This window comes from Mangifera indica, chromosome 19 (assembly GCF_011075055.1).
Source record: "Mangifera indica cultivar Alphonso chromosome 19, CATAS_Mindica_2.1, whole genome shotgun sequence".
In the NCBI taxonomy this organism is placed as follows: Eukaryota; Viridiplantae; Streptophyta; class Magnoliopsida; order Sapindales; family Anacardiaceae; genus Mangifera; species Mangifera indica.
The window spans coordinates 11,561,804-11,589,424 of NC_058155.1; the positions used below are offsets into that span (position 1 = coordinate 11,561,804).

General features: G+C 36.6%; 2 protein-coding genes and 1 pseudogene across 18 annotated transcripts in view; all 3 read left to right on the forward strand.

Moving 5' to 3' along the window:
* LOC123202716 overlaps positions 1-27,621 on the forward strand; it is a 52,241-nt gene that overhangs the window by 7,736 nt on the left and 16,884 nt on the right. For 3 of the 11 annotated variants that reach the window (XM_044618775.1, XM_044618773.1, XR_006499042.1), the window contains exon 10: positions 1,731-1,822. In XM_044618775.1, the coding sequence (XP_044474710.1) occupies positions 1,731-1,822 (92 nt within the window). Of the gene's footprint in view, positions 1-332; positions 548-866; positions 922-1,265; positions 1,324-1,571; positions 1,616-1,730; positions 1,823-1,917; positions 2,008-2,103; positions 2,706-4,851; positions 4,993-5,733; positions 5,792-5,871; positions 5,933-6,032; positions 6,091-6,157; positions 6,234-6,370; positions 11,694-11,737; positions 11,812-27,621 lie in introns of those variants that run through there. The other 8 variants (XM_044618767.1, XR_006499041.1, XM_044618771.1 and 5 more) reach the window with 8 other exon arrangements.
* Positions 12,992-22,901, forward strand: LOC123202715. 7 transcript variants are annotated; one of them, XM_044618763.1, is made up of 7 exons: positions 12,992-18,363; positions 19,514-19,569; positions 19,645-19,775; positions 19,864-19,960; positions 20,061-20,210; positions 20,320-20,377; positions 20,463-22,901. In XM_044618763.1, the coding sequence occupies exon 1, from the start codon at positions 12,993-12,995 to the stop codon at positions 16,002-16,004; it is 3,012 nt and encodes a 1,003-aa protein (XP_044474698.1). In that variant the 5' UTR covers position 12,992; the 3' UTR covers positions 16,005-18,363; positions 19,514-19,569; positions 19,645-19,775; positions 19,864-19,960; positions 20,061-20,210; positions 20,320-20,377; positions 20,463-22,901. The 7 variants fall into 7 exon arrangements, with proteins under 7 accessions (XP_044474698.1, XP_044474694.1, XP_044474700.1 ...); XM_044618759.1 differs by having other exon boundaries at positions 20,320-22,901; XM_044618765.1 differs by lacking the exon at positions 20,320-20,377 and having other exon boundaries at positions 20,768-22,901.
* LOC123203798 lies at positions 26,836-26,915 on the forward strand (annotated as a pseudogene).

Below are 27,621 nucleotides of genomic sequence, written 5' to 3' on the forward strand. Positions count from 1 at the left end.
ATATATTTGTTGCAATTATTTGTGCTATAAATCCTTTGGTTGGTTAATTTACGCACAAGGTTTTGAGAAAGCCTAGGTATATGGAATGCCATTTGTGATATTAGTTGTTATGGTATGATTTATCTTTCATTCTGATGGTGATTTATGTTATTGATTACTATCTTTCTATGTTGAATTGCAAATTACTGCTGATTTATGTTAAGCTTTTTAGATTATGTTCTCCAAGAAGTACTTTTCTCTTTACTCACATTGGAGTTCTAATAGTCAGCCTGACTTTTATAAGGAAATCATTGTTTGTTGATTCTGATTACATCTTTTCTTATTCATGTCAGCCTGCAGTTTGGTGTGCAACCAAAATTTTACTATTTTTTGGGTTGATTTATAATGATTTGGAGAGAATATACAGGGGAAAATCATCACAAAGTAGGAATTGGGGTATGCAGCTTTATCTTTTTGACAAGCAACCATGGAAAATGAAGGATAATATCTACTCCTTTAGAGTATGCAACTTTTGTTATGGTGGTCAGAGAATGCAATCTTGGCATAGGTAATTTTTTAAAACCGTCATGTATTAGTATTCTTTTTTCAGTCTTGACTATTGTTGCATTGTGTATTTGTTTTTTTAAACCTCTTATAACGTTCTTTAGTTCAGGTTTAAGTTTTAAGCTGTTTTAAGTTTGTTTTGGGCTTGCTTTACTCCTTTAGTGAAAAGAGACATGACTACTAATCAACATTTACAATCTGTACTCTCTTCCACATTTAGTGTATAAATGAATGATTTTAATCTTGATATTATAATTTCGTAAGTAAACTAATCAGTAAGTTGTTATTATTGTAATCCTGACGTTATATTAATTCTTTTATAGGAGGACTACTGGCCGTACAGGGCATTCCACAAAAGGGCAATTGACTTTGGAAGAGGTGAATATGTACTTTCTATCTATAGCTTTTTTTGCCATTCTTCAGGTTTTCGATGTCCTTCCATGTTCCTTGAGATTCAAAAATTTTATTTTATGTGATCTTATGATGATATAAAATATTGGCTTCATGGCATGTTGCCTTTTTGTAACACATAATGACTATTCAATCTGATTCCATCAGAGAGAGACCATGAAACTATACTGGCGTTCATATTTTATAGTGCATAAGGATTTTGTACCATTCATATTAGCTTTATTTTTGAGATGATTTACACGTGCACAAACTGTTCAAATCTATTTTATTTTACCTTTTATTAACAAGATGGTTTTTTATTTTATGTTCAGGATGAGATATTGCGGAAGACTCTTCAATGATTCAAGGGAAAGAACTGGAAGAAAAGTGGTATGACTGTGGAAGTTTTTGTGTTTTGCCATCTCTTGATTCTTTGATATTCTTTTATATACACACATGGTCTAATTGCAGTTTGTGTGTTTTTCAGCGGAATGTTTCATGGACTGGACAATTGTGCAGTGCTTACACACGGTGTGTTCTGCTATCTCTTGGTATGAATATGAGAGCTTTTGTGTTTTGCCATCTCTTGATTCTTTGATATACACACATGGTCTAATTGTAGTTTGTGTGTTTTTCAGCAAAATGTTTCAGGGACTCGAAAAATGTACAGTGGTTACGCACGGTGTGTTTTGCTATCTCTTGGTATATGGAAGTTTTTGTGTTTTGCTATCTCTTGGTTCTTTGATATTCTTTCATATATAAACACATGGTCTAATTGTAGTTTGTCTGTTTTTCAGCGGAATGTTTCAAGGACCGGTCTGTACTGTACACACATGGTCTATATACGCATGGTGTGAAAATGAAAGTTTGTGTGTTTTGCTATCTCTTGGTATGAATATTGAAGTTTGTGTGTTTTGCTCTGGATTCTTTGTTATTCTTTTATATATAAACACATGGTCTAATTGTAGTTTGTCTGTTTTTCAGCGGAATGTTTCAAGGACTGGTCTGTACGGTACACACATGGTCTATATACGCATGGTGTGAATATGAAAGTTTGTGTGTTGCTATCTCTTGGTATGAATATTGAAGTTTGTGTGTTTTGCTCTTGATTCTTTGTTATTCTTTTATATATATACGCATGGTTTAATTGTAGTTTGTGTTTTCCAGCAGAATGTTTCAAGGACTGGACAGATGTACAGTGCTTACATAGGTGGCAGAAAGTCTTGAATCCAGAACTAAGATTTCATAATAATTTACTTGAATGTCAAATATAAGGAGGAGGGTAAACAACCAAGATGAGGAGACTACATTAGCTCTAAGGATGGAAAAGGGAAAATCTTACTCGATTGGTAAGTAGAATACAAGTGTGAGGAGGACACTCATAGGAAGCCAAAATTTGTATGCGACATTAGCTCTAAGATTGTAGAGAGAAAAGTTCATTTAGGCTTTCTAGACACAAAATATGAAACCTTTATTAGTATTAAATATAGATTCAAGTGTAAGGGCAAGGGAAAATCTTACTCGATTGGTAAGTAGAATACAAGTGTGAGGAGGACACTCATAGGAAGCCAAAATTTGGGTGCGACATTAGCTCTAAGATTGTAGAGAGAAAAGTTCATTTAGGCTTTCTAGACACAAAATATGAAACCTTTATTAGTATTAAATATAAATTCAAGTGTAAGGACAAGGGGATATGAGCATCAAGTATGAGCAGTAGGAGGACAAGAAGTCGAGATGAGGTGCCATATTTGCTCTAAGTATAGATAGGGAAAGGGAAAAAATTAGTTTAAACAATTTTTTAAAGATTGATAAAATTTTATCATAATTTTTTTTTATTATACAATTTTAGCCAAAAATCTAAGTTAATACTAGTCTTGGATTCTAAGAAAGTATAGATCTAAATGCTCTTATTTCATTAGAAATTTGAAAATCCTTTAACAGTGAAATATCTTTCACTTTGTGCTCTTTTAATTTGTTGATTCTTGATGAATTGTATTTTTATTTAATATAAAAAATACTTTAGTTTATGTTGTATTTATATTTTTGTGTTCAAATCTCTGGAAAAAAATGAAACTGTAGAAATCTGTAAAATTTTTGTGGGGTATGTCAGGTAGGTCGGTCGGTTTGAGACTTGGCCCGACCTGCCACATTTTAAGTGGTAGGCCAGGTGCTAAGTTGACCGCCCTACCAAAAGATCATACCAAATAAGTGATAGGTCGGGTCCTAGGTAAACTGACCTAACAATTTCACAATAAGATGGTAGGTTGGCCAGCCTACCATCTGGCCTACCCCACGAAAATTTTTTAAATTTTTACAGTTTCGTTTTTTCCAGCAATTTAAACAAAAAAAATATAGATTCAATTTAATTTGATGGATTTTTCTTTTTGTAAAATAAATAGTAGCATTTAGATCTAAACTTGGATTAAAATTTTTTTAAAGAGTAGACAAATGTATTTTCCTTAGGCTCTTAGAGTCGAAGACAAGGGTAAATATGTATTAAAATAAATTTTTGGCTAAAATTGTATAATGAAAAAATAGTGATAAAGATTGTACAGACAGTTAAAAAAAATACACGAAGTATGTGACCGTCACTAGTATCAAACTATGATTTACGAACAAGGATAAGAGGGATACGAAAAGCCAAAATGAGGACGAAGTGATTCAATTAACTCAAAGTTTGTAAAAATAAAATAACCCACTTAGTTTTATAAAAATGTAAGGACGCGAGCATCAAGTATGAGGAGAAAGGGGATTGAGAGCCAAAATGAGGAGGTCGCATTAGCTCTTAGGATAGAAAGCGGAAATCTTGCATAACTAGTAAGTAGAAATAAGAAAGTGAGGACACATACGAAGCCAAGATAAAGATGTGATATGAGCTCTAAGGATGCAAAGAGAAGAGTTCATTTAGGCTTTCAGGATTCGAAGTATGAGACCATCACTAGTATCATGCAAATATTCAACTAAAAGGACAAAGGGGATGTAAAGCCAAATTGAGGATGAGGACGTTGAATTAATTCAAAGGTTGTAAACAGAGAATAGCCCGTTTAGATTTTATAATAACTTAAGGACGCGAGCATCAAATATATGGAAAAGGAGGATTGCAAGTCAAGATATGAAGACACATTAGCTCTAATGAAGGAAAAGGAAAATCTTGCACTAGTGGACAAAGGGGCTGGTTTGTGAGAAATGACTTGAATTATTTAGGCCGAAGGCATGAAGGTTTGGGCTTGTATTGTTGGGTGTTCTATGGCTAGTAATTTTGTTTTTCTCAATTGATTCTTCTTCTTCAATAATTCTTTTTCAATATTACTATTCATCAATTAATCAAACTTGAATTGATCATTTTAGTTCTGAGCTAAACTTGAATTGGTTGTTCTAGATTTGAGCCAAACTTGATAATTTGTTTGACTGTGTCTAGAAAGGAGTTATTAATCCTTATAGCTGAAACTTTTGTGGACTAATGAGTGGTAAATTACTAGGGCTGGTTAATATTAGATGAGAGTAGCTGTTTTATATATTTGTTGCAATTATTTGTGCTATAAATCCTTTGGTTGGTTAATTTAAGCCCAAGGTTTTGAGAAAGCCTAGGCATATGGAATGCCTTTTGTGATATTAGTTGTTATGGTATGATTTATCTTTCATTCTGATGGTGATTTATGTTATTGATTACTATCTTTCTATGTTGAATTGCAAATTACTGCTGATTTATGTTAAGCTTTTTAGATTATGTTCTCCAAGAAGTACTTTTCTCTTTACTCACATTGGAGTTCCAATATTCAACCTGACTTTTATAAGGAAATCATTGTTTGTTGATTCTGATTACATCTTTTCTTATTCATGTCAGCCTACAGTTTGGTGTGCAACCAAAATTTTACTATTTTTTGGGTTGATTTATAATGATTTGGAGAGAATATACAGGGGAAAATCATCACAAAGTAGGAATTGGGGTATGCAACTTTATCTTTTTGACAAGCAACCATGGAAAATGAAGGATAATATCTACTCCTTTAGAGTATGCAACTTTTGTTATGGTGGTCAGAGAATGCAATCTTGGCATAGGTAATTTTTTAAAAGCGTCATGTATTAGTATTCTTTTTTCAGTCTTGACTATTATCGCATTGTGTATTTGTTTTTTTAAACCTCTTATAACATTCTTTAGTTCAGGTTTAAGTTTTAAGTTGTTTTAAGTTTGTTTTGGGCTTGCTTTTCTCTTTAATGAAAAGAGACATAACTACTAATCAACATTTACAATCTGTACTCTCTTCCACATTTTGTGTATAAATGAATGATTTTAATCTTGATATTATAATTCTGTAAGTAAACTAAGCAGTAAGTTGTTATTATTATAATCTTGACATTATATTAATTCTTTTATAGGAGGACTACTGGCCCTACATGGTGTTCCACAAAAGGGCAATAGACTTTGGAAGAGTTGAATATGTACTTTCCATCTATAGTTATTTTTGCCTTTCTTTAGGTTTTCAATGTCCTTCTATCTTCCTTGAGATTCAAAATTTTTAATTTATGTGATCTTATGATGATATAAAATATTTGTAACACATAATGACTATTCAATCTGATGCCATCAGAGAGAGACTATGAAACTATACTAGCGTTCATATTTTATAGTGCATAAGGATTTTGTACCGTTCATATTGGCTTTATTTTTTAGATGTTTCATTGTATAACTGCTAATGATATTTTAACTTCAAGGGCTATTATATTTACACGTACACAAACTGTTCAATTCTATTTGATTTTATCTTTTTTTAACAAGATGGCATTTTATTATATGTTTAGGATGAGATATTGCGGAAGAGTCTTCAATGATTCAAGGGAAAGAACCAGAGGAAAATTGGTATGAATATGGAAGTTTTTGTGTTTTGCCATCTCTTGATTCTTTGATATTCTTTTATATACACACATGGTCCTTTTGTCGTTTGTGTGTTTTTCAGCAGAATGTTTCAGGGACTGGACAAATGTACAGTGCTTACACATGGTGTGTTTTGCTTTGCTATGTCTTGATTCTTTGATATTCTTTTATATATACACACATGGTCTAATTGTAGTTTGTCTGTTTTTCAACGGAATGTTTCAAGGACTGGTCTGTACACACATGGTGTGAATATCGAAGTTTGTGTGTTTTGCTATCTCTTGGTATGAATATGGAAGTTTGTGTGTTTTGCTCTTGATTCTTTGGTCTAATTGTGGTTGTGTTTTTCAGTGGAATGTTTCAAGGACTGGACAAATGTACAATGCTTACATAGGTGGCAGAAAGTCTTGAATCCAGAACTTAGTAGGTTCATGGTCTAAGCAGGTAATTTATTCTAGTTTGTTATTTTCTTCATTAATTGCTTTCCTGTGGTGTTGTGCTAGCTTTTGAATTTGCTTGTTAAATCCCCCATGGTGTAAGGAGTGTAGAAAATATTTGTGAAAGGAATAACTTATCTAGTTGTTGTAGCAGATTTTAAGGAGATATTGTAGAAAACATATAAAGCTAATGATGTTAGCTTTTTAGGTAGGGAATGCGACTTCTGATAATTTACATTAGCTCTAATGATAAAAGGGGAAAAATCTTGCACAACTTTAAGTAGAAATACAAGTGTGAGAAGGACACGCATACGAGCGAAGATGTGGAAGCGACATTAGCTCAAAGGTTGGAGATAGGAGAGTTAATGGAGGTTGCGAGAGTCAAAGTATATGAAGCCTTTACCTTCACTGGTAGAAAATAGAGATACGAAGCCAAAGTGAGGATCACATTTTGCCTATATTCAAGAATAAGAATATGAGACCTTTCTAACAAATTATGTTCCTTCAACATCAAAGTTTGTTATTTAGGTTCACACCATTGGAGAATAACTATTTTTATTTCGAACTATGTAAGGTTCACACAACTAGGTTTATGATATATTTATTCGGTTTATGGTATATTTATAAGGAAGAACATTTATTTTTATGCGGACATCAAGCATGTGGAGAAGGTTGATAACAAGCCAACTTTAAGGATGGCAAGGGAAAAATCTTACATGATTGGTAAGTAGAAATACAATTGTGAGGAGGACACACACATATAGCCAAGACGAGGATGGGACATTAACTTTAAGGTAGAGAGAAGAGTTCGTGGAGGCTTTTAGGACTCGAAGTAAACCTTCACTGGTATCAAATAGAGATTCAAGTATAAAGACAAAGGCGACACGAATCCAAACTGAGGATGAGGACGTTGGAATAGCGTAAGGATGTGAATATAAACTATAAGAAGAAGAAGGATAGCAAACCAAGGTGAGGAGGTCATATTAGCTATAATGATGGAAGGGAAGAATCTTCCACAACTGGTAAGAAGAATACAAGTGTGAGGAGGACATGCATACGAAACCATATTAGCTATAATGATGGAAAGGGAGAATCTTCCACAATTGGCAAGAAGAATACAAGTGTGAGGAGGACATGCATACAAACCAAGATGCGGAAGTGACATTAGTTCTAAGGATGCTGAAAGGTTTTCATTTAGACTTTCAAGACTCTAAGCATGAGACTTTCACTAGTATCAAATAGGGATTTAAGAGACAAGGGGGCATACGAATCCAAAATATGGATGAGGATGTTGAACTAAGATTCAAGCATGAGAACCAAGAGGATATGAAATTAAAATGAGAATTAGTACGTTGAATTAACTCAAAGATTGTAAACAGAAAATAACCTATTAAGATTTTATAATAATTTACTCGAATGCCAAATATGAGGAGGGTAATAGCCAAGATGAGGAGACTACATTAGCTCTAAGGATGGAAAAGGGAAAATCTTGCTCGATTGATAAGTAGAATACAAGTGTGAGGAGGGCACTTATACGAAGCCAAATTTTGGATGCGACATTAGCTCAAGGATTGTAGAGAGAAAAATTCATTTAGGCTTTTTAGACACCAAAAATGAAACCTTTATTAGTATCAAACAGAGATTCAAGTATAAGCATCAAGTATGAGTAGTAGGAAGACAACAAGTCGAGATGAGGTGCCAACCATATTTGCTCTAGGTATAGAAAGGGAAAGGGAAAGGGGAAAAAAATAGTTTAACTATTTTTTAAACTTCGATAAAATTTCATTATAATTTTTTTCATTATACAATTTTAGTCAAAAATCTAAGTTAATACTAGTTTTACTATTGTCTTGAAAAATTAGTTTATCTATTTTTTAAACATTGATAGAATTTTACCATAATTTCTTTAATTATACATTTTTAGCCAAAAATCCAACTTAATACTAGTTTTACCCTTGTTTTCAACTTTAAGAACTCTAAGCAACTCTTGAGGCTATTCCAAACAGATATTCGATTGTTGTTTCAAAATCTTGCATGACTCGTAAGTAGAAATACAATTGTGAGGAGAACACACACATACGGAGCCAAGCTGTAAATGTGACATTAGCTTTAAGGTTGTGGAGAAAATATTTCATAGAGGCTTTTAGGACTTGAAGTATGGAACCTTCACTGGTATCAAACAAAAATTCATGTATGAGGACAAGGGCAACACAAAGCCAAACTAAGGATAGGGGCGTCGAATTAACAAAATGGTTATCGAAAGAAAAATTGCCTTTTAAGATTTTATAATAATGCAAGGACGTGAATATGAAGTATAAGCAGGAGGACAAGCAAACTTAGATGAGGAGTTTATATGAGCTTTAATTATGGAAAGGGAAAGTTTTGCAAGACTGATAAGAAGAATACAAGTGTGAGGCGAATACTCATACGAAGCCGAGAGGAGGATGCGACATTAGCTCTAAGGTTTGCAGAGAGTTCATTTAGGTTTTTAGGATTTGAAGTATGAGACCTTTAAGGACGCGAGCATCAAGTATGAGGAGGCCACATTTGCTCTAAGGATAATAGAAAACAAAAATCTTGCACGACTAGAAAGTAGGAATTACAAAAATGAGGACACACATAGGAAGCCAAGATGAAGATGTGATATTAGCTCTAAGGTTGTATAAAGAAGAGTTCATGGACGTTTTTAGGACTCAAAGTATGAAACGTTCACTTGTATCAAATAGAGGTTCGAGTATAACGACTAAAGTGACACGAATCCAAACTAAGGATGAGAACGTTGAATTAACTCAATGGTTATTGAAAGAAAAATAGCCGATTAAGATTTTATAATAATGTAAGGATGATAATATCAAGTATAAGGAGAAGTAGGAGCCCATGATAGTTTTAATGATAGGAAGGGAAAATCTTGCACGACTGGTAAGAAAAATACAAGTGTGAGGATACACATTCGAAGCAAAGATAAGGATGCGATATTAGCTCTTAGGTTGTGTTAAGAAGAGTTCATTTAGGCTTTTAGGCCTAAAGTATGAAAACTTTAAAGATGCAAACATCAGGTATGCGAAGGCTGATAACAAGCCAAATTTAAGGATGGAAAGGGAAATTCTTACATGACTTGTAAGTAGAAATACAAATGTGAGAGGAACATACGCATACGAAGCGAGGATGCGATATTAGTTATAAGGTTATGGAGAAAAGAGTTTATGGAGGCTTTTAGGACTCGAATTATGAAACCTTCACTAGTATCAAATATGAGGACAAGAGCAACACGAATCCAAATTGAGGATGAGGACGTTGAATTAACTCAATGGTGTTATCAGAAGGAAAACAACCTATTAAAATTTTATAATATTATAAGGATGTGAATATCAAGTATAAGGAGGAGGATAAGCAAGCCAAGATAAAGAGGTCATATGAATTCTAATGATGGAAAGGGAAAGTCTTGCACGACTAGTAAGAAGTATACAAGTGTGAAGAGGACACGTATACGAAGCCATGATGTGGATTCGACATTAGCTATAGGGTTGTGGAAGGAAGAGTGCATTTGGGCTTTTAAGACTTGAAGTATAAGACCTTTAAGGACGTGTACATCAGGTATGTGGAGAAGGTTCATGGCAAGCCAAGTTTAAGGATGGAAAGGGAAAATCTTATCTGACTCATAAGTAGAAATACATGTGTGAGGAGAATTCTCGCATACAAAGCCAAAATGAGGATGCGACATTAGCTCTAAGGTTGTGGAGAAAAGAGTTCGTAAAGGCTTTTAGGACTCAAAGTGTGAAACCTTCACTGGTATCAGACAAAGATTCAAGTATGAGGATAAGGGTTCCAAACTTAGGAGTAGGACGTTGAATTAACTCAATGGTTATTAAAAAAAAAACAAGCTATCAAAATTTTATAATAATATAATGACGTGACTATCAAGGATAAGGAGGAGGATGAGCAAGCCGAGATGAGGAGGCCATATGAGCTCTAATGATGGAAAGGGAAAGTCTTGAACGACTGGTAAGAGGAATACAAGTGTGAAGGGGACATGCATATGAAGCTAAGATGATGATGTGACATTAGCTCTAAGGTTGTAGAGAGAAGAGTTTATTTGAGCTTTTAGGACTCTTTAACTATGAGACCTTAAGGATGCAAATATCATGTATGTGGAGAAGGTTGATGACAATCCAACTTTAAGGATGGTAAGGGAAAATCTTACATGAATCGTAAGTACAAATATATAGCAAAGATGAGGACACTTTTAGGGCTAGAAATATGAAACCTTCACTAGTAACAAATACAGATACAGGTATGAGGACAAGGGCAACATGAATCCAAACTGAGGATGAGGACGTCGAATAAACTCAATGGGTATCAAATGAAAAATAGTCTATTAAGATTTTCTAATAATATAAGGACGTGAATATCAAATATGAGGAGGAGGATAAGCAAGCCAAGATAAGGAGACCATATGAGCTCAATCGATAGACAGGGAAGGTCTTACATGATTGGTAAGAAGAATACAAAGCCAAGATGAGGATGTGACATTAGCTCTAAGGTTGTAGAGAGAAGAGTTCAAATAGACTTTCAAGACTCGAAGTATAAGACCTTCATTGGTATAAAATAGAGATTAAGGAATAAGGATACAGGGGGATACAAAACCAAAATAGGGATGAAGATGTTAATTTAACTCAAACATTGTAAACAAATATAGGACCTTCATTGGTATAAAATTTTCATAAGGTTGACCAGGTAGCTCGGTTGGTTTTGGATGCAGCTAGTCGTACCACTTATGTAAGTGGTAGGTCCTAAGCTGGCCGTCCTACCAAATATACACCAAATAAGTGATGAGTCAGGTCCTAGGTTAACTGACCTAAAAATTTCACACTAAGTGGTACACTGGTCGGTTAGCCTACCACATGAAAATTTTCTAAATTTTCACAATTTCTTTTTTTAGATATTTGAACAGGAAACATAGATTCAACTTAATCTAATGTATTTTTTTTTTATAAAATAAACAGTAGCATTTAGATCTATACTTTGAGGAAAGCAAGTTTGTTGCATGGATTTGATGAATTTACGTACTTTTCAAAGAGTAGCCAAATGTATTTGCCTTAGGTTCTTAAAGTTGAAGAGGAGGGTAAAACATGTATTAAAAGTTTAGGGTTTATTAAGGGCGAAATTCAATTTTTTATCTGAATTATGTAAGGACGCAAGTATTAAGTATGTCGAGAAAGTGGACAACAAGCTAAGATAAGGAAGCATGTAGGACTTGTAAGTACAAATAAAAGTGCGAGGAGGACATGTGTACGAAACCAAGGTAAGGATGTGACATTTGCTCCAAAGTTGTGGAGAGAAAAGTTCATGTAGGCTTTTAGGTATCAAACAGAGATTCAAGAATATGGAGAAGGGGGATTCGAAGCCAAAGTGAGGATGAGGACATTAAATGAACTCAAAAGTTGCAAAAAGAAAATGCAGTGAGATTTTATAATACTGTAAGGACAAAAAGCAGGACGCCAAGAGGCTCCATTATGGGCGGCCTGGAACTGATTTCGGATGAAATGATTCCACTTTAATGCGTGGCCTCTGTTGGGAACCTAATTACAAGAGTTTACCACCGCAGGCCCAAAGGAAACAATACAGAAGGCAGCCCAAGGAGTATGAGTATTGGCCCAGCTGAGAACAAAAAAGAAGACCAAATGGAGGAGGGCAGTCTGGACAAAGCACCCAGGCAGCTGAATTAATGGAAGCTTCTTTTCCAGAATTTTACAGTGGTGGGGTCCATTGATAGTTAGCAGGCAGCACATAAAATGGGAAAAAAAGCTTGGATGAGGACAGAATATGTTGGATGAAGTTTTGAGTAGCAGAATAGGATTGGAGAGGGCTGACTCTCGGAACTCAGCATTCCTTAGCTTTATTTTGATTTCTGTTATTGTTCTGGTTGTTGTTTTGTGGAATTCTTACTGGATTTGTTGATGAATTTGTTGTTGAATTTGATTTTGTGGATTGGAGCAATATTGCTGGAACATTATTTCACCATGGATATGGAAATGGAATAGAAAACTTGCTTGATTTTTATTCAAATAGAAAGCTGTCAAAATTACAATTTTATGTTACATATGAATGAAAATGGAGAATAAATCAATTTGTTCTTCCTTTGCTTGGTTGTGGACGAATGCTTGTGAGATTAATTAGTTGAGTTAATGCTGGAGAGAACCTTGAACTTGAGACTGCAGGAAGAGGCTGAATCTGGAAACTGGCTGGAGGAGCTGTTGAGCTTTGCTGGAACCTTCAGTTAGCTGGAAATTTTAGCCATTTTTCCAGGTCTGTATCAACTTGGTATCAGAGCCGACGAACCGGGTAATGGTAACGACAAGAATGGAAGGGAGAGTTGAGGAGTTAGAGAAGTATTACAAGGACTTGGCAGAGAAAGTGGCGACAATAGATGAGAAGCTAGGGCATTCAGAAGCTCAAGCAACCTCACGGCTTGAAAAATAGATGAAAACTTGTATGAGATACGGCAGTTATTGTCGAAGAACTTAAGGGGAAAAGAAACTGAAATAGGGCCGACCACCACTGCCATCCATTCGCATGCACCACTTCCACCGGATCCGCACGTTGTTGTGGAAGAAAATTTTGGTCCGACCGTTCCACCCCCGCCACCTTTATTTCCTGGAGTAGCTTACGGAGAGGCTTCCAGGAACAACTACAGGCCACACCTTGGCCAAGCAGAACACTGGAACCGACGGGACCATTTTCACAGGAGGATGGAGCTCCCCTTGTTTGACGGTGGGAACCCATGGGGTTGGATCGCCAAGGCTGAGCGATATTTTCAGATGAACGGGATGGATGAAAGGGAACGAATACCGGCGGTGATCCTTTGTTTCGAAGGCGAGGCTTTGAGCTGGTGGCAATTTAGGGAGTTGTGGCAGCCGTTCAGAGAATGGAGGGAGTTGAAGGAGGAGCTACTTCTCCGTTTCGGGTTGACGCAAAACCGTACGCCCTATGAACAAATCATTCTCCATCGGCAGACAGGGACAATAGCAGAGTACCGAGCACGCTTTGAGCAACTGGTGGCCATGTTGCCGGCGGTCTCCATTGAGTGGCTGAAAGGCGCCTTCATGGCTGGGTTGAGCCCCCGTATTCAAGCTGAACTGCGGCTGTTAGCACCGACAGACCTTCGTTCGCTGATGCAGATGGCGGCGGACGTAGAACAACGTGACTGGGCGTTATATGGCATGGGAGGAAATTCGGGTAAAGCAGAAGCTGCCCAACCGGGTCAAGCCAATTCCCTTCTCAGCGCACCAACGGGCTTCTATCTGCACCCACCCTTTCCAAGCCCAACTTCACACAACCCCAACCAGCTTCCACAGCCTAATTGGGCCGAACCCAACCTTCCACACTCAAGGCCAAACCAATTTCATTACCCAGCCTACCTACCTACAGCCCAAGCCCACCCTCAGTTCCCAGCATCCAGCCCACCTCTAACTCAGGCTGGCCCATTACCCAATATAAGCAACCCGCCCAATACTATTGCCTCGACCCGTATCCCTTACTCAATTCTTCCCCAAACCCAAACCCAAACCCCTTCTCCAACGAATATCTCCACCCCTTCTCCCTCAACCTCAAATTTTCCACCACCGACGAACCACACACCCACCCATTCAGCCACCTCAGCCTTACTCCCACCATCCTCCTTACCTGCCGGCCAACCAAAATCACCGTCCCATGGTTCCGATCATTCCAGTTTCTCCGCTCCCCCACCAACCACACACCCCTCACCTCTTTTTAGTAAGCGGCCACCTCTGCCTCCTTTTCCTCGTCGACTCTCTCAGCCCGAAATCCAGGCCAGGATCGCTCAGGGACTTTGTTTCAAGTGCGGTGACAAGTACAGCTTCAACCATCAATGCCGATTCCGACAGCTTCGACTGATGCTTTGTGAAGACGGTGAAGAAGAGTCGACAGAACCAACGGACGCAGCACCAGAGCCTCCGCACCAGGATGGGCAGGATATTGAGTTGTCGAGCCACTCGGTGGCAGGTATTAACTCCCCTCGCTCAATGAAGTTGCTAGGAAAAATTTCCGAGACTGAGGTAGTGGTATTGGTCGACTCCGGCGCCACTCACAGCTTCCTCTCTCAACAAGTAGTCAAGGACTTAGCTCTCCAGATCCACCAAAAAGCATTTTCAGTTACTGTAGGAAACGGACAGAGCATCAAGGGAGGCGGCGTTTGCAGAGCAGTTAAACTACACTTGGGCTCCATTCATTTCCTTCAGGATTTTTATGTCTTCCAGCTTGGTAATGTGGATGTAATTCTTGGAATGGATTGGCTGTCTACGTTAGGAATCGTCCACAGTGACTGGCAATCATTAACTATGTGGTTTAATTGGAATGGCCAGCAAGTATCTCTCCAGGGGGACCCCTCCTTGACTATCAGAGAAACTTCTCTCCGTGGGTTCTGTAAAACTTTAAAATCAAGCAACCTTGTCTACTGGATTGAACTCACTCATACTGTGATGGAGGACAGCAGTCCAGAACAGCCAGAAATTACTGCAGTTTTGCAACACTTCCAACATTTATTCGAGGAACCTTCAGGTCTCCCTCCTCGACAAACTCGTGATCATGCTATACGGCTAGTGGAGGGCGCCATTCCACCCAACATTCGCCCTTACCGCTATCCGCATCATCAGAAAAATGAAGTGGAAAGGCAGATCCAAGACATGTTAAAGGCAGGCATCATCTGCCCAAGTATCAGCCCTTTCTCCAACCCGGTTCTGCTGGTTCAGAAAAAAGATGGAGGTTGGCGTTTTTGTGTTGATTACAGGGTCTTCAACAAGCTCACGATACCAGATAAGTTTCCTATTCCAGCTATTGATGAATTGTTAGATGAATTATCTGGCGCCACCATCTTTAGTAAATTAGATTTGAAGTCTGGATATCATCAGATTAGGATTGTTGACAATGATATTGAGAAAACAACTTTTCGGACCCATAATGGACATTACGAGTTCTTAGTAATGCCCTTTGGTTTGTCCAATGCACCGGCCACTTTCCAAGCCTTAATGAATACGGTTTTTCGTGACCACTTACGTCGTTTCATATTGGTATTCTTTGATGATATATTGATTTACAGTCGAGACCTTGCAGATCACCTCGAGCACTTGCATACAGCATTGACCTTGCTTTCAGAACACCACTTGGTCTTAAATAGGAAAAAATGCTCTTTTGCCGTGACACAGCTTGAATATTTGGGCCACATTATTTCTGCCTCAAGAGTTGCTGCTGACCCCAAAAAAATTCAATGTATGGTTGATTGGCCACTTCCCAAAGACATTACTGAGCTTCGAGGATTTCTGGGTCTCACAGGGTACTATCGCCGATTCGTTCGCAATTATGGGCGAATCGCCGCACCTCTCACTCAACTCTTGAAAAAGAATTCCTTTTTGTGGTCGGATGAAGCTACGCATGCCTTTGAGACTCTTAAGAAGACTATGACTACGGTTCCAGTGTTAGCAATGCCAGATTTTACTCAACCATTTATTGTGGAGACAGATGCATCGGCTATAGGTATCGGGGCGGTTCTTATGCAAGGTGGCAGGCCAATTTCCTTCATGAGTCAAGCTTTATCTCCAAGGAGTCAAGCAAAATCTATCTATGAGCGGGAGTTAATGGCTATAGTCTTGGCTTTACAGAAATGGCGACACTATTTATTGGGGAAACACTTCATAGTACGAACCGACCAAAAGAGCCTCAAATATTTGATGGAGCAACAATTGTGAGTGGGGACCAACAACGTTGGGTGATGAAATTGTTGGGATTTGATTTTGAGATTCAGTATCGCTCGGGGGTTGAAAACAAAGCTGCGGATGCCTTTTCCAGATTACCCATTTGCACTAACCTGGCCGCTCTCTCTACTAGTTCATGGGTTGAGGGTGATATTGTGGCCGAGGAGGTTCAGTCTGATCACCATTATCGAGGAATTATTCAAGATTTACTTCGGGACCCAAACAGCCATGCCAATTTTTGTATTGAAAAATGGGATTCTTTTTTATAAAGGTAGATTGGTGCTTGCTCCCCATTCCACGGTTCTTCCGGTTGTTTTGTCTGAGTTTCATGCTTCCCCTTTTGGTGGACATTCGGGGTTTTTCCGTACTTATAAAAGGATTACAGCGGTATTCTTCTAGATTGGGATGAAAAAGTCTATTAAGGACTATGTGGCTAGTTGTGAAGTTTGTCAACGGAGTAAATATCAAGCTATGAGCCCAGCTGGATTGTTGCAACCCTTGCCAATCCCCGATAAAGTTTGGGACGACATTACTATGGATTTTATTGGAGGCCTACCCCGCACGAGTCAAGGAGACACTATACTCGTCATAGTTGACCGATTGACAAAGTACTCTCATTTCTTGTTGCTCTTGCATCCGTATACTGCAAAAGATGTGGCTGAGTTATTTGGGAGGGACATTGTTCGTCTTCATGGTTACCCTCGCTCCATCATCTCCGATCGAGACCGTCTTTTCATGAGTCATTTTTGGACTGAGCTATTTCGTGTTATGGGGACCGTTTTGAAGTTTAGTACCGCTTATCATCCCCAAACCGATGGCCAAACCGAGATCCTTAATCGTAGCCTTGAGACTTATCTACGTTGTTTTTGTGTTCAACGGCCCCGTAGTTGGACCAAATGGCTTCCTTGGGCGGAATATTGGTACAATACTTCCTTCCATAGCTCCATTGGCATGACCCCTTTTAAAGCTTTGTATGGGCGTGACCCTCCAACATTACTTAGGTGGGGTTCCATGGCATCCAAAATTGATGACGTGGGTGTTTTGTTACAACAAAGGGATGCTATTTTGAATGAGCTTAAAGACCACCTACATCGTGCCCAAGAACGAATGAAAAGACAAGTCGACTTGAAAAGAAGAGAAGTCCAATTTGAGGTGGGTGATAAGGTCTTCCTCAAGCTACAACCTTATCGTTTTAAAAATTTGGCTAAACGTCCCAATGAGAAGCTAAGCCCTCGGTTTTATGGGCCTTACGACATTCTTGAGAAGATTGGAGCGGTTGCATATCGTTTGCTCTTACCACCGGGTACCAAAATTCACCCCGTTTTCCATGTCTCTCAGCTCAAGAAGATGGTAGGGACTGAAATTCAATCCCAACCATTGCCCACCTGCCTCACGGATGATTTAGAGCTCAAATTGCAACCGGAGGCCGTGTTGGAAACTCGTTTTGCTAAGAATGGCAGCCTGGAAGTCCTTCTCAAATGGCAGCACCTACCTCCATGTGAAAACTCTTGGGAAGACTATATAGAGGTCCAGGAGCACTTTCCTTCTTTTCACCTTGAGGACAAGGTGAGACTCTTAGGGGGGGGGGGGGTATTGTTGGGAACCTAATTACAAGAGTTTAGCACCGCAGGCCCAAAGGAAACAATACAGAAGGCAGCCCAGGGAGTATGAGTATTGGCCCAGCTGAGAACAAAAAAGAAGACCAAATGGAGGAGGGCAGTCTGGACAAAGCACCCAGGCAGCTGAATTAATGGAAGCTTCTTTTCCAGAATTTTACAGTGGTGGGGTCCATTGATAGTTAGCAGGCAGCACATAAAATGGGAAAAAAAGCTTGGATGAGGACAGAATATGTTGGATGAAGTTTTGAGTAGCAGAATAGGATTGGAGAGGGCTGACTCTCGGAACTCAGCATTCCTTAGCTTTATTTTGATTTCTGTTATTGTTCTGGTTGTTGTTTTGTGGAATTCTTACTGGATTTGTTGATGAATTTGTTGTTGAATTTGATTTTGTGGATTGGAGCAATATTGCTGGAACATTATTTCACCATGGATATGGAAATGGAATAGAAAACTTGCTTGATTTTTATTCAAATAGAAAGCTGTCAAAATTACAATTTTATGTTACATATGAATGAAAATGGAGAATAAATCAATTTGTTCTTCCTTTGCTTGGTTGTGGACGAATGCTTGTGAGATTAATTAGTTGAGTTGATGCTGGAGAGAACCTTGAACTTGAGACTGCAGGAAGAGGCTGAATCTGGAAACTGGCTGGAGGAGCTGTTGAGCTTTGCTGGAACCTTCAGTTAGCTGGAAATCTTAGCCATTTTTCCAGGTCTGTATCAGCCTCATTTTAGGTAAGTTATTTTGTTTACGTCATAAGCTTCTTCAATTTCTCATGGCATTTTGTGCTACATTTGTAGTTACTTTTTCCAATTCCTCTTACCAATTATGTTCCTTTTCCAAAGTCAATATTTTTCTTTTTCTTAGTTTTATTAATTTATACCGAAAAACTGTTGTTTATTTCTTGCGGATCAATTTCCTTTGCTGTTACATTTTCTTTTCATTTTTAGTCCATTTGTAAAATATGCTTTATGTTATTGAAAGAACCTGAGTTTATTTTTGGGCTTTGATAGTTGACATGAAACTAGCTGGAAGACTCACGGAGCAGCCGTGGATAGTGCTGCTTGCATGTTAATTTATGTTGCTGTATATTCTGTCATAGAAAGTTTTTGTATCATTTCCTGTTTAATTGTGCTTCCTGTTTATTCTTTTATTCTCCTTTGCTACTTTGGTTGCTTCTGAGAACATTTCAGCCCAAGCGAACCACACGGGCTGCATATTTATTTCCTTAGCTTATATATAGTTGTTTGTTTTATATCTACAAATTTAGGTTCAGTTAAAGTATTAAATCACTGTTCATCTGAATCTTGTGTTTCTGTAAGTTATTTCAGTTTTTTATTTGATTTTATTATTTTAAAGCCTTGTGCTTGTTGAAGCAGCTAAATTCTAGTTGTTTAATATGCCTCTACCACGTTCTTTTGATCTTATTTCTTTTTGAAAGTGTTTACTTTGTTTATGGGCCTTATGATGTACAACTTGTGTAACACATTATATAAATTGTATGTGGAAGCCTTAATCCTAATTATTGAAGTGCATAGTGTGTAATAATCCCCTCACTTTTGTAAATTGTTTGGATTGTTTACCCATGCTTTTTCATTCTCCTTACTTAACGTTATTTTCTATTTGTAATTGACTTTTGCTACATCAATCAGGTTTTGTTTTTATGCTTTTTATAAAAACATTATGGCGTTGTCAATTTGGTCGTTGGTGTGGGAATGTAATTGTCCTCGAGTTTTCTCGACTAAATACCATTTAAAAATTTCCATGTTTGATTGTTTTCAATGTGACAGACCAGTGTTATGCCTAGGTGTGCAGGCCTGTGGGACAGAAATCCATATGAACTTTGATCTTTTTATTTTCCTGACATGTATTTGTCATTTGCAGCTACCTATCAGAATAATCGAGGAAACCAGTGCGAGAATGATCCAAATAATACGACAGTGCGTAGTTGTCTTCATGTTGATACTAATTTTTTTGTTTATACTCAGACTGACTTGTCAACTTCTTGAATTCAGATATTTGTTGGTGGCTTGGATCCTAGTGTTTCAGATGACATTTTGAAATCAGGTTTTGGTCAATATGGTGAGTTAGTTCATGTGAAAATTCCAGCAGGAAAACATTGTGGTTTTGTATAGTTTGCTAACAGGTAAATAGTGAACCATTTGTAATTTTGATTTATTTCCCTTTTTCAATATTGTCATCTTGATTTTGGTGTTTCATATGATGTTTTTAAGAGCTTGTAAGGAGCAAGCCTTGTCAATGTTGAATGGAACCCAATTAGGAGGGCAATACATTCAACTTTCATGTGGAGGTAGTCCTTCTTACAAACAGGTTTCATATCTATAATCATGCCTCTCATCACTTGTTTCTTTAGTGCATGTTGTTCCCCTATGTTTGAAAATTAGTAGTGCTAATCGATACATTGACTTAGGATCAGCCTGATCAAGCTCAGTATGGATATGCACAAGGATATGAGGCATATAGATATGCGCCTCCACCCCAAGACCTGAACATGTATTATGGGGTTTATCCTGGATATGGAAAGTACCAGCAGCCAGGGGCATACCAACAACCACAGCATGTGAGTTTTGTCTGGCATAGCTAAGATTGCCTATTCATTGTTGAATAGTTTAGTACATTTCTGGGGAAATATTATTTTGATTTACTTATTATGCTTGTGCATTGTGTAGTGATCAGTCTATGTTGAGATGTTAAAGTTAGTGTTGGCATGATCAGTTGAATTTTAAGGTGCGGATGGCTTTTTAACGTTGCTGTGTTTGGAGTTAAGAGTATGATTTTCTTCTCTTTTTAATTCTATGTTTTTGTTTGTAAGGTTGGTTGTATGTTGAAGCACTATAGGTTGGGGTTTTAACACGAGCATAGAGGCTTTCATTTGATAAGTTGGTGTAGCTGCCGCTTTACTCTTTGATGTTATTTGTGTACAATTTGCTATTTTAATTATCTTATGTGATGTGCTTTCAACTTTTATATTGCTATTTTAATTATCTTATGTGATGTGCTTTCAATAAAGTTAAATATAGTGAAGGCTGAAGTGATTATGAAATAATACAAAAAAAAGAAAAACTTACTGAGAGGTTTGAAGTAATACCAAATAAACTCATATGAATCAAATTCCAGAGGGGTAAATCTGAAAGTCGTATTGCTCCACATCCTCAAAATCCTTCAGTCTTTGCTTTAGCTCGGACAGTGGCGACCGTAATTCCAATTTGTTGAAAGTCTTAATGTGCCATAGATCTTCAGGAAGCTTTCTCAAGTAAGCACAAGGATTGATAACTAAACATTCGAGGTTTGGCATGGCTCCTGTTTCCATTGTCCACTTTTCTAGCCACAGCATTGATTTCAGATGCAAAACCCTGAGCTTTAAGAAACCACCGGAAGTGGAAGCCAACTTTCTACCAATATAAGAATTGTGATTCTGCTTGAGGATTATAAGATGTTGTAGCTTCTCCAGTGTTGGCACGGGATCAGCCTTCTGTTCAGTATTTGACATGCTCAGTTGGGTCAGTTGTGGAGGAAACTGATACTCACTCAGCTTAATTGCTGAGATCATTGAGTTCTCACTTTTATTCACCAGCTTCAATGATTCAAGATTGAGTGGTTTACAGAGGCTTTCGGACAGCGTAGATTGATATGAACTCAAGTTTAAATGTACTCGAAGACTTGGAAGATTAGGCAGTCTGCTCAGTATACCTTGAGTACAACTACTGGGGTGTAAGGTTGATAAGAAGTTGAGATTTTCCAGAGAGTTACAATATTTCCCAGGATGTGCAGGCAATTTGATGAGCTTAAAATTCAGACGCCTCAGTTTGTGCATCTTCCAAATATCATCTGTTGTATCGTCTGTGGAGCCATTTGGCATGTCCAGAGTGTACAGTCTGGGAAGATTGTTGCATAATTCTGAAAGAATTCTGGCGAGGGAAGGAATATCCAACTTTAAGTACCTCAGAAGAAACAAAGTTCCTATTCCAGTGGGATATTGTTGGAGAACCAGAGCTCCCAAATCTAATAGCCTGAGTTTGAAGTTTTCAGAAACGTGATTATCTGGGCCAGATTGTTGCTTTTCGAGCCAAGGCAGAACAGTGAAGAGAGATATGGGGCAGAGTACTTTGAAGGTACAAATATGCTGGCATCAAAATGAATAGAGAGCTGTTTAAATCTTTTGAGTGGCGGCTCATCTTCAATTTTAAGTTGAACATGGATAAACTACACCTTCTCAACCATGATGCTAAATAGAATATCCCGGGTATAACCATTAATGTTGTATGTTTTAATTCTACCTCCAGATGTTCTCTTTTCTACTTGAACAAAGCCCGTGGCTATCAGCTCTTTCAAGTACTCCTCAGCTGTTGCCTCACTGTTATGATGGATGAAACCTTCAGCAATCCAAAGCTGATACAAGTGCCATGTGAATATCTCAAAGCCTTCAGGAAAGACAGCAAAATAAAGAAAACAGGGTTTCAAGTTCAAAGGTAGATTCGGGAAAGAGTAAGATGTAATCCAGCAGAGCGATGGCAAGTGTATTTTTTTTGCTTCAACACAGTGAAGATACAGCTTCAAGAAAAGATCTTGAATATCCATCTCTGACAACAAACCTGAAATGCATAAGATGTCTAAAGGCCACCCTCGACAAAAATTTCTCAGTGAATTTATGACAGCCTCGATCTCAAGCTGACTGCCCTCTTTGATAAAAACTATCAAGTAACATCTCCTGATTGTCTTCTTCAGATAGTCGCCCTATATCAAGATGACAGGCGTCCCAGTTTGTACCAACATTAAAATCTTTGGATGTTATGAGTACTCTACTTCCATTATGATCAGTTGCTTTTTGATATCCCAGATTTGTGGATTTAATTCATCTGTTTTTATGAAATTGCCAATAAGGTTGTGTCGATGTTCCCTTATGAAAGAAGTCATACGTTCAAAATCAGTTTGAATCTTCCGAAGCACTTCCTTAACTTCATCCGGCAAAAACCTTCATCTCCTGCTGATAGCGTTTTCAGCCTCTGTGAAAATACTATAACGTCCATGTCTCTAGAATCATATAATTTTAAGTTTCAGAAGTTTAATCTCGATCTGTTGTGCCCGGATGGACTCAGAAGGCATCCCTTCAATTCAAAGGCATGACTTGATCATTAGAAATGACTATTGTATTTCAGTTATGTTTGGTAGGGCACTTGACCAGCTTCACCTGTTGCGTTTGTTGTATTTCTTCCAGTTTTTTCCTAATAAAACTACTGAAATTATTTTAAAATTGGAGACTGAACAATAGTGATGTATATTCTAATATATGTATCTTTATCATCACCATACTTTAAGGGGGTTTTTGGTCTGGAGAATGTTTTATTACTAAAATAACAAAATTATTTTGAAGATTATTAGATATAAATTATTAGTATATTTGATAAAATTTAATAAAAATGGATAGATATAAATAATTATTGTATTTGATTAAAAGTAATAAAAGAATTCTAATATATTATTTTACTTAAATACCCTTTTGTTTAATTATTTTAAAATATTCTTATATTATTTGTTATATTAATTAAAAATAAAATTATTTTTACCCTTTAAAAAATTAATAAATAAGGATATAGTTATATTAAAATTAAGATGACCTCTTTTAATATCTAAGGTGGAGGTGGTAATCAAATTACCTCTTATATTATTTATCATATTATCATTAGTAATATAAGATTACTGTAATTTATTTTTATTTACAAACCAAACAAAATAAAATGACTAATAAAAGATAAATTAGGAAAGTAATTTTTATAATCCTTTAGCCAAACGTCTCCTAAAAGGGCATTTTATCTGCCTGACCAAACATGTAGAATGCCGGTTGTATTTGGAATCCAACCTTAGCAATGGTACAAATAAGAACAACGAAATCATGATTTAAGAAAGAATTAAAGATTATAAACATTACTTTTTTTTTTTGTTTAACAATTTGTGAAGTGAAATGGACATGTATAATTGATATTTTCTGCATTAGAATAGGTTGTAATTCTTGTAGTGATATGCTAAAATTTATCATCTTAAGAGGGCAAGGAATCATTGATATTGAATACCAACAAGGGATACTCATATTTTTGGAATGTTATATTATGTTGTATGTGTATGATTGAAGTCTTAAGTTAATGCATGCTCTAATAGGCATGGTTAATGACGCTTTTCTTCGGAGGCAATACTTCTCGAGGGAATGTTACAATTCTTAACCAAATGAACCAAAGTGCAATGCTATGTGATATTTTCCTCATTCAACACAATAACAAATGATATTCTTAATATGACATTTCATGTTCTTTCATGGTCATAATTTCAGTTTTAATCCTTACTAATAGTATTATAACTAATAATTTTATCCATAATTTGGCTTTCACATATTTCTTAATCAACATGCAATCTCTAGCATCAAAAATCTGTTCACGTTCATCAAAGTATGAGAAAACATTAAACCCTTATTTACCTCTATTCTAACCATAGAGTTCGATGCCAGAAACTTCTTCTTGGTCATCGGAAATCCTCTTCCGATGGCCCAAAATCTTCTATGCTAAACAGTTAAAGTTTAAATATGGGATGAGAATAAAATATGATCAGAATCTATTGAGAGGGAAATCGTGCAGAATGTGATTGTTTAAATAAAATCAGATAACAACCATTGGAACAATTGTGCTTAATTGACGTACGGTTGTTCACCCACTTAAAAATTTTGACATGGCAGGATATCTATATCATCCACATGAAGCGCTTATGAACAAACATGCATCCTTCATGCACAACTTATTATTAGGTCAAAATTCCAAATTTTCAACATCACTTGGCCAATGTTTTTCCATTCTCAAAAGCATCAAATAATTTAAAACATACTAAATCGACAGTGTTGCAATTATAATAAGGGAGTTTACTATATAAACATTCATAAGGACTTTGGTTGCTAGTGAGGGAATACTATTCAAGGCATGAGGCATAGATAAAAAAAGTATGGATAGTGCTTAGGATGTATCTATGTTTGTGTTATGCACATTTGTTTTTTCAAAAGGTACTAAGACAAGACCTATAAACAATGGTACCATGTTGAGAGAGAAAGTTAAGAATTTTAGTATCGTTATACCCCATGGCATTATCATTTCTAAAAGTTTTTAAGACACAGGAGAATTGAATTCTCACAAAAGCAACAAAGGCCACATAAATCTTTGGTAACTAAGAGCGGCTTTTCATAAAATATATCCAAGTGAAATGATACTAATCATCAAAGAAATAAAACATTATATTTGCCAAGTTCACATGAAACATAATCAAAATTATCATGTTAAACATTTACTAAAAGACCCCTAGAATAATAAGACTTCTAATGAGAAGAAGATACATGAATTTACGTAATTTGGGAAGGTAGTTGAACAAACACCGATTCAAATAGACGATCAACTTTACATTCAATCTCAAATATCTATCATGTTTGCCAACAATACACATAATAATCATAACGAGAAAAATTATATCAAGACCAAGATCACTTAATTATCCAACAGAAGTTGAGGGGTGCTTGTCAAACCCTCAAATTTTCATTTTTTCCCTTGATGCAACATTCTAAAAAAAAAAAAATCTTGAAGCATATATCCTAAACAAATCCTATAACATTGAAGGGTTTATTCAAAATATTGTTAGATGTTAAAAATTTCTATGGCTGATACCTTAACGCCACCTATAAAAAATAACGTGGCATCATGTGTGAAATAACATAACACGTGTTATGTTGCATATAAATTTATGCATGCTGAGTAAAATCTCAAGCAACCTTCTACAACTTGTATAATAAAATTACACTGTGCCCTCCAAATCTCAGACAAGTTTAAAGGGATAATTGTTATATTTTATATATTTTCTGGAAAATGTGAACAACACTTTTGAATGTCAACAACTAGGAAAGAACAAAATATCCAAATCGAAACTAGCACTCGTCAAGTACACAAATTTTTATTCTAGTTCCTATCCAAAAACATTTTACTCCATGAAGGAATTTCATAACTCATAATAAGTATCGTTAGATTCAACTTTCACTAAGATATAGGAAGTTATTAATTGAAAATAACCTTGTTATAACCTAGAGATAAGACAACAAATGCATAAGAAAATTTTGCCGTTACATAGTCAGTCTATCAATTCAATCCCGTGAAATCAAAGTCTTCTTCTGATAGTCGCTCTATTTCAAGTTGATGGGCGTCCCAGTTATAGCCAACATTAAAATCATTGGTTGTTATTAGTACCCTACTTCTGTTGTAATCATTAGGAAGGGCTGGATGAGTTGGGGTGGAGTTGAAGCGGGCTATTGGTGGAAGAGAAGCTGTCGGGAGGGAGAGACGGCTGGCGATGGTGCCGGAAAAAGTGAACGGATTTGAAAACTAAACCCTAGAGGGGAAAATACGATCTTTTCAAACTTGGCTTAAAAAATAAAATGTTAGTTTTTAAACTTTTAAGAGGGAAAATGAGATTAAATTTTTAGGTGTTAGAGTTTCATTAAATTTAACCGGTCATAAGTGGGTAAATGATATTTTCAAAGTTAATAGGGAGAACTTTGAGATTTCAGTATAGTCTGGGTGGAAACTAGTCCTTTGGCCCACGTTAAGACTGTCCCGTTAGTTTTAATATTAAATGATTAAATGATTTTAATACGCTCATCCTTTCCATACAGATTAAGCCCGCCCAATATGCATAACGATTGATATGCGGTGGGCCCAACTGGGGATGCTGAGTTTGGGAATATTAATGCTTTTTATCTTTGATTTGGATTTTTTTTAATGTTCATTCTTCGGTTTTTCAAATAATGTGTGGTGGGCTTGATATATATAAGAAGTGAAAATATGCCCGTTCTAAGATTTTTTAGAAAAAAAATGGCCGTTGGTGATGGTTTCCATGTGTTTAAATCAGACCAATCATACTGAATATCCTTCGCCTGCCTGCCCCTTTGTATCTTTGAATCCGTTTCTTTCTTTCTCAGTATCTCTTTCTTTGATCTTTTTAATTTCAAAACTATACTTGCAGATCAGTTTCTTCTCTTGCTTCACTTTGGATCTGCAAAGGCGCTTCCTCTCCTTCCCACATCGACTTCTTCTAAATTAAGAATCTTGAAGCTGCGTAAGGTGAGTTCATTAGGGTTTCTGAATTTCATCACCAATGTTGCAAATTGGTTGCCATGATGATTTCTAAATGTATGAAAGCTCCTATGTATTGTTTAATGAAAGTTGATCCTGAGCGGTTACCCGAGCAACTGAAAGGATTCCTTTCGGGTTTTCTTGGAATCTCTTAATGATTTGTTTGTTTGCTTCTTCCTATTAAGTTTAGTCAGAGACGCCTTTCTATCTCTAGACTATTTTCTTCCACTTCGTCTGTTAATAAATTTTTCTTTTTGTCCTTTTTATGAAGTTCTTGAGTAAGGCGGTTGCATGCTCTTCTGATTTATAGACTCCTATGCAATTAAGTCGTTAATTCTGTTGAATAATGATTAAGAATGCAAACTGGTCTATCAAATCTAGGATATTATAATTGGGATTATAATTTTTGCTTTTATCTTATTGATGAATTTCTTGGACAATGAAATGTGTGTGTAAAAAGCATGTTAACCGAAGAACTTTAATGTACAACATTGTTGTGGTGCAGTTGGTATTTATGATTTGAAAAAACATGTTTTAAAGACTGCTACCTAGTTCAAATAATTTTTTTATTTTAAATTATTTATTATTATAATTTGTTAATGGCAAATGAATGACTTGTTTATATTGGTGATTTATTAAATACTTTGCAGGTTGACTCTAGAGATGCACATATTCAGTTCTTTTATATGGAAGTGGTGCATTGGTTGCTGTGTGGTTGGCACCAGCAATTGTCAATGCTGTGGATTCTATTCCTTTGGTATGTATGCATACCCATTCTATTCCAATAGCTGACAGGGTTGGGTGACATTACACCGCTGTACC

Bases quoted from the DNA above. Each gene is read 5' to 3' on its own strand.
- LOC123202715 (XM_044618759.1), top strand. From the start codon at position 12,993: ATGGAGCTCCCCTTGTTTGACGGTGGGAACCCATGGGGTTGGATCGCC.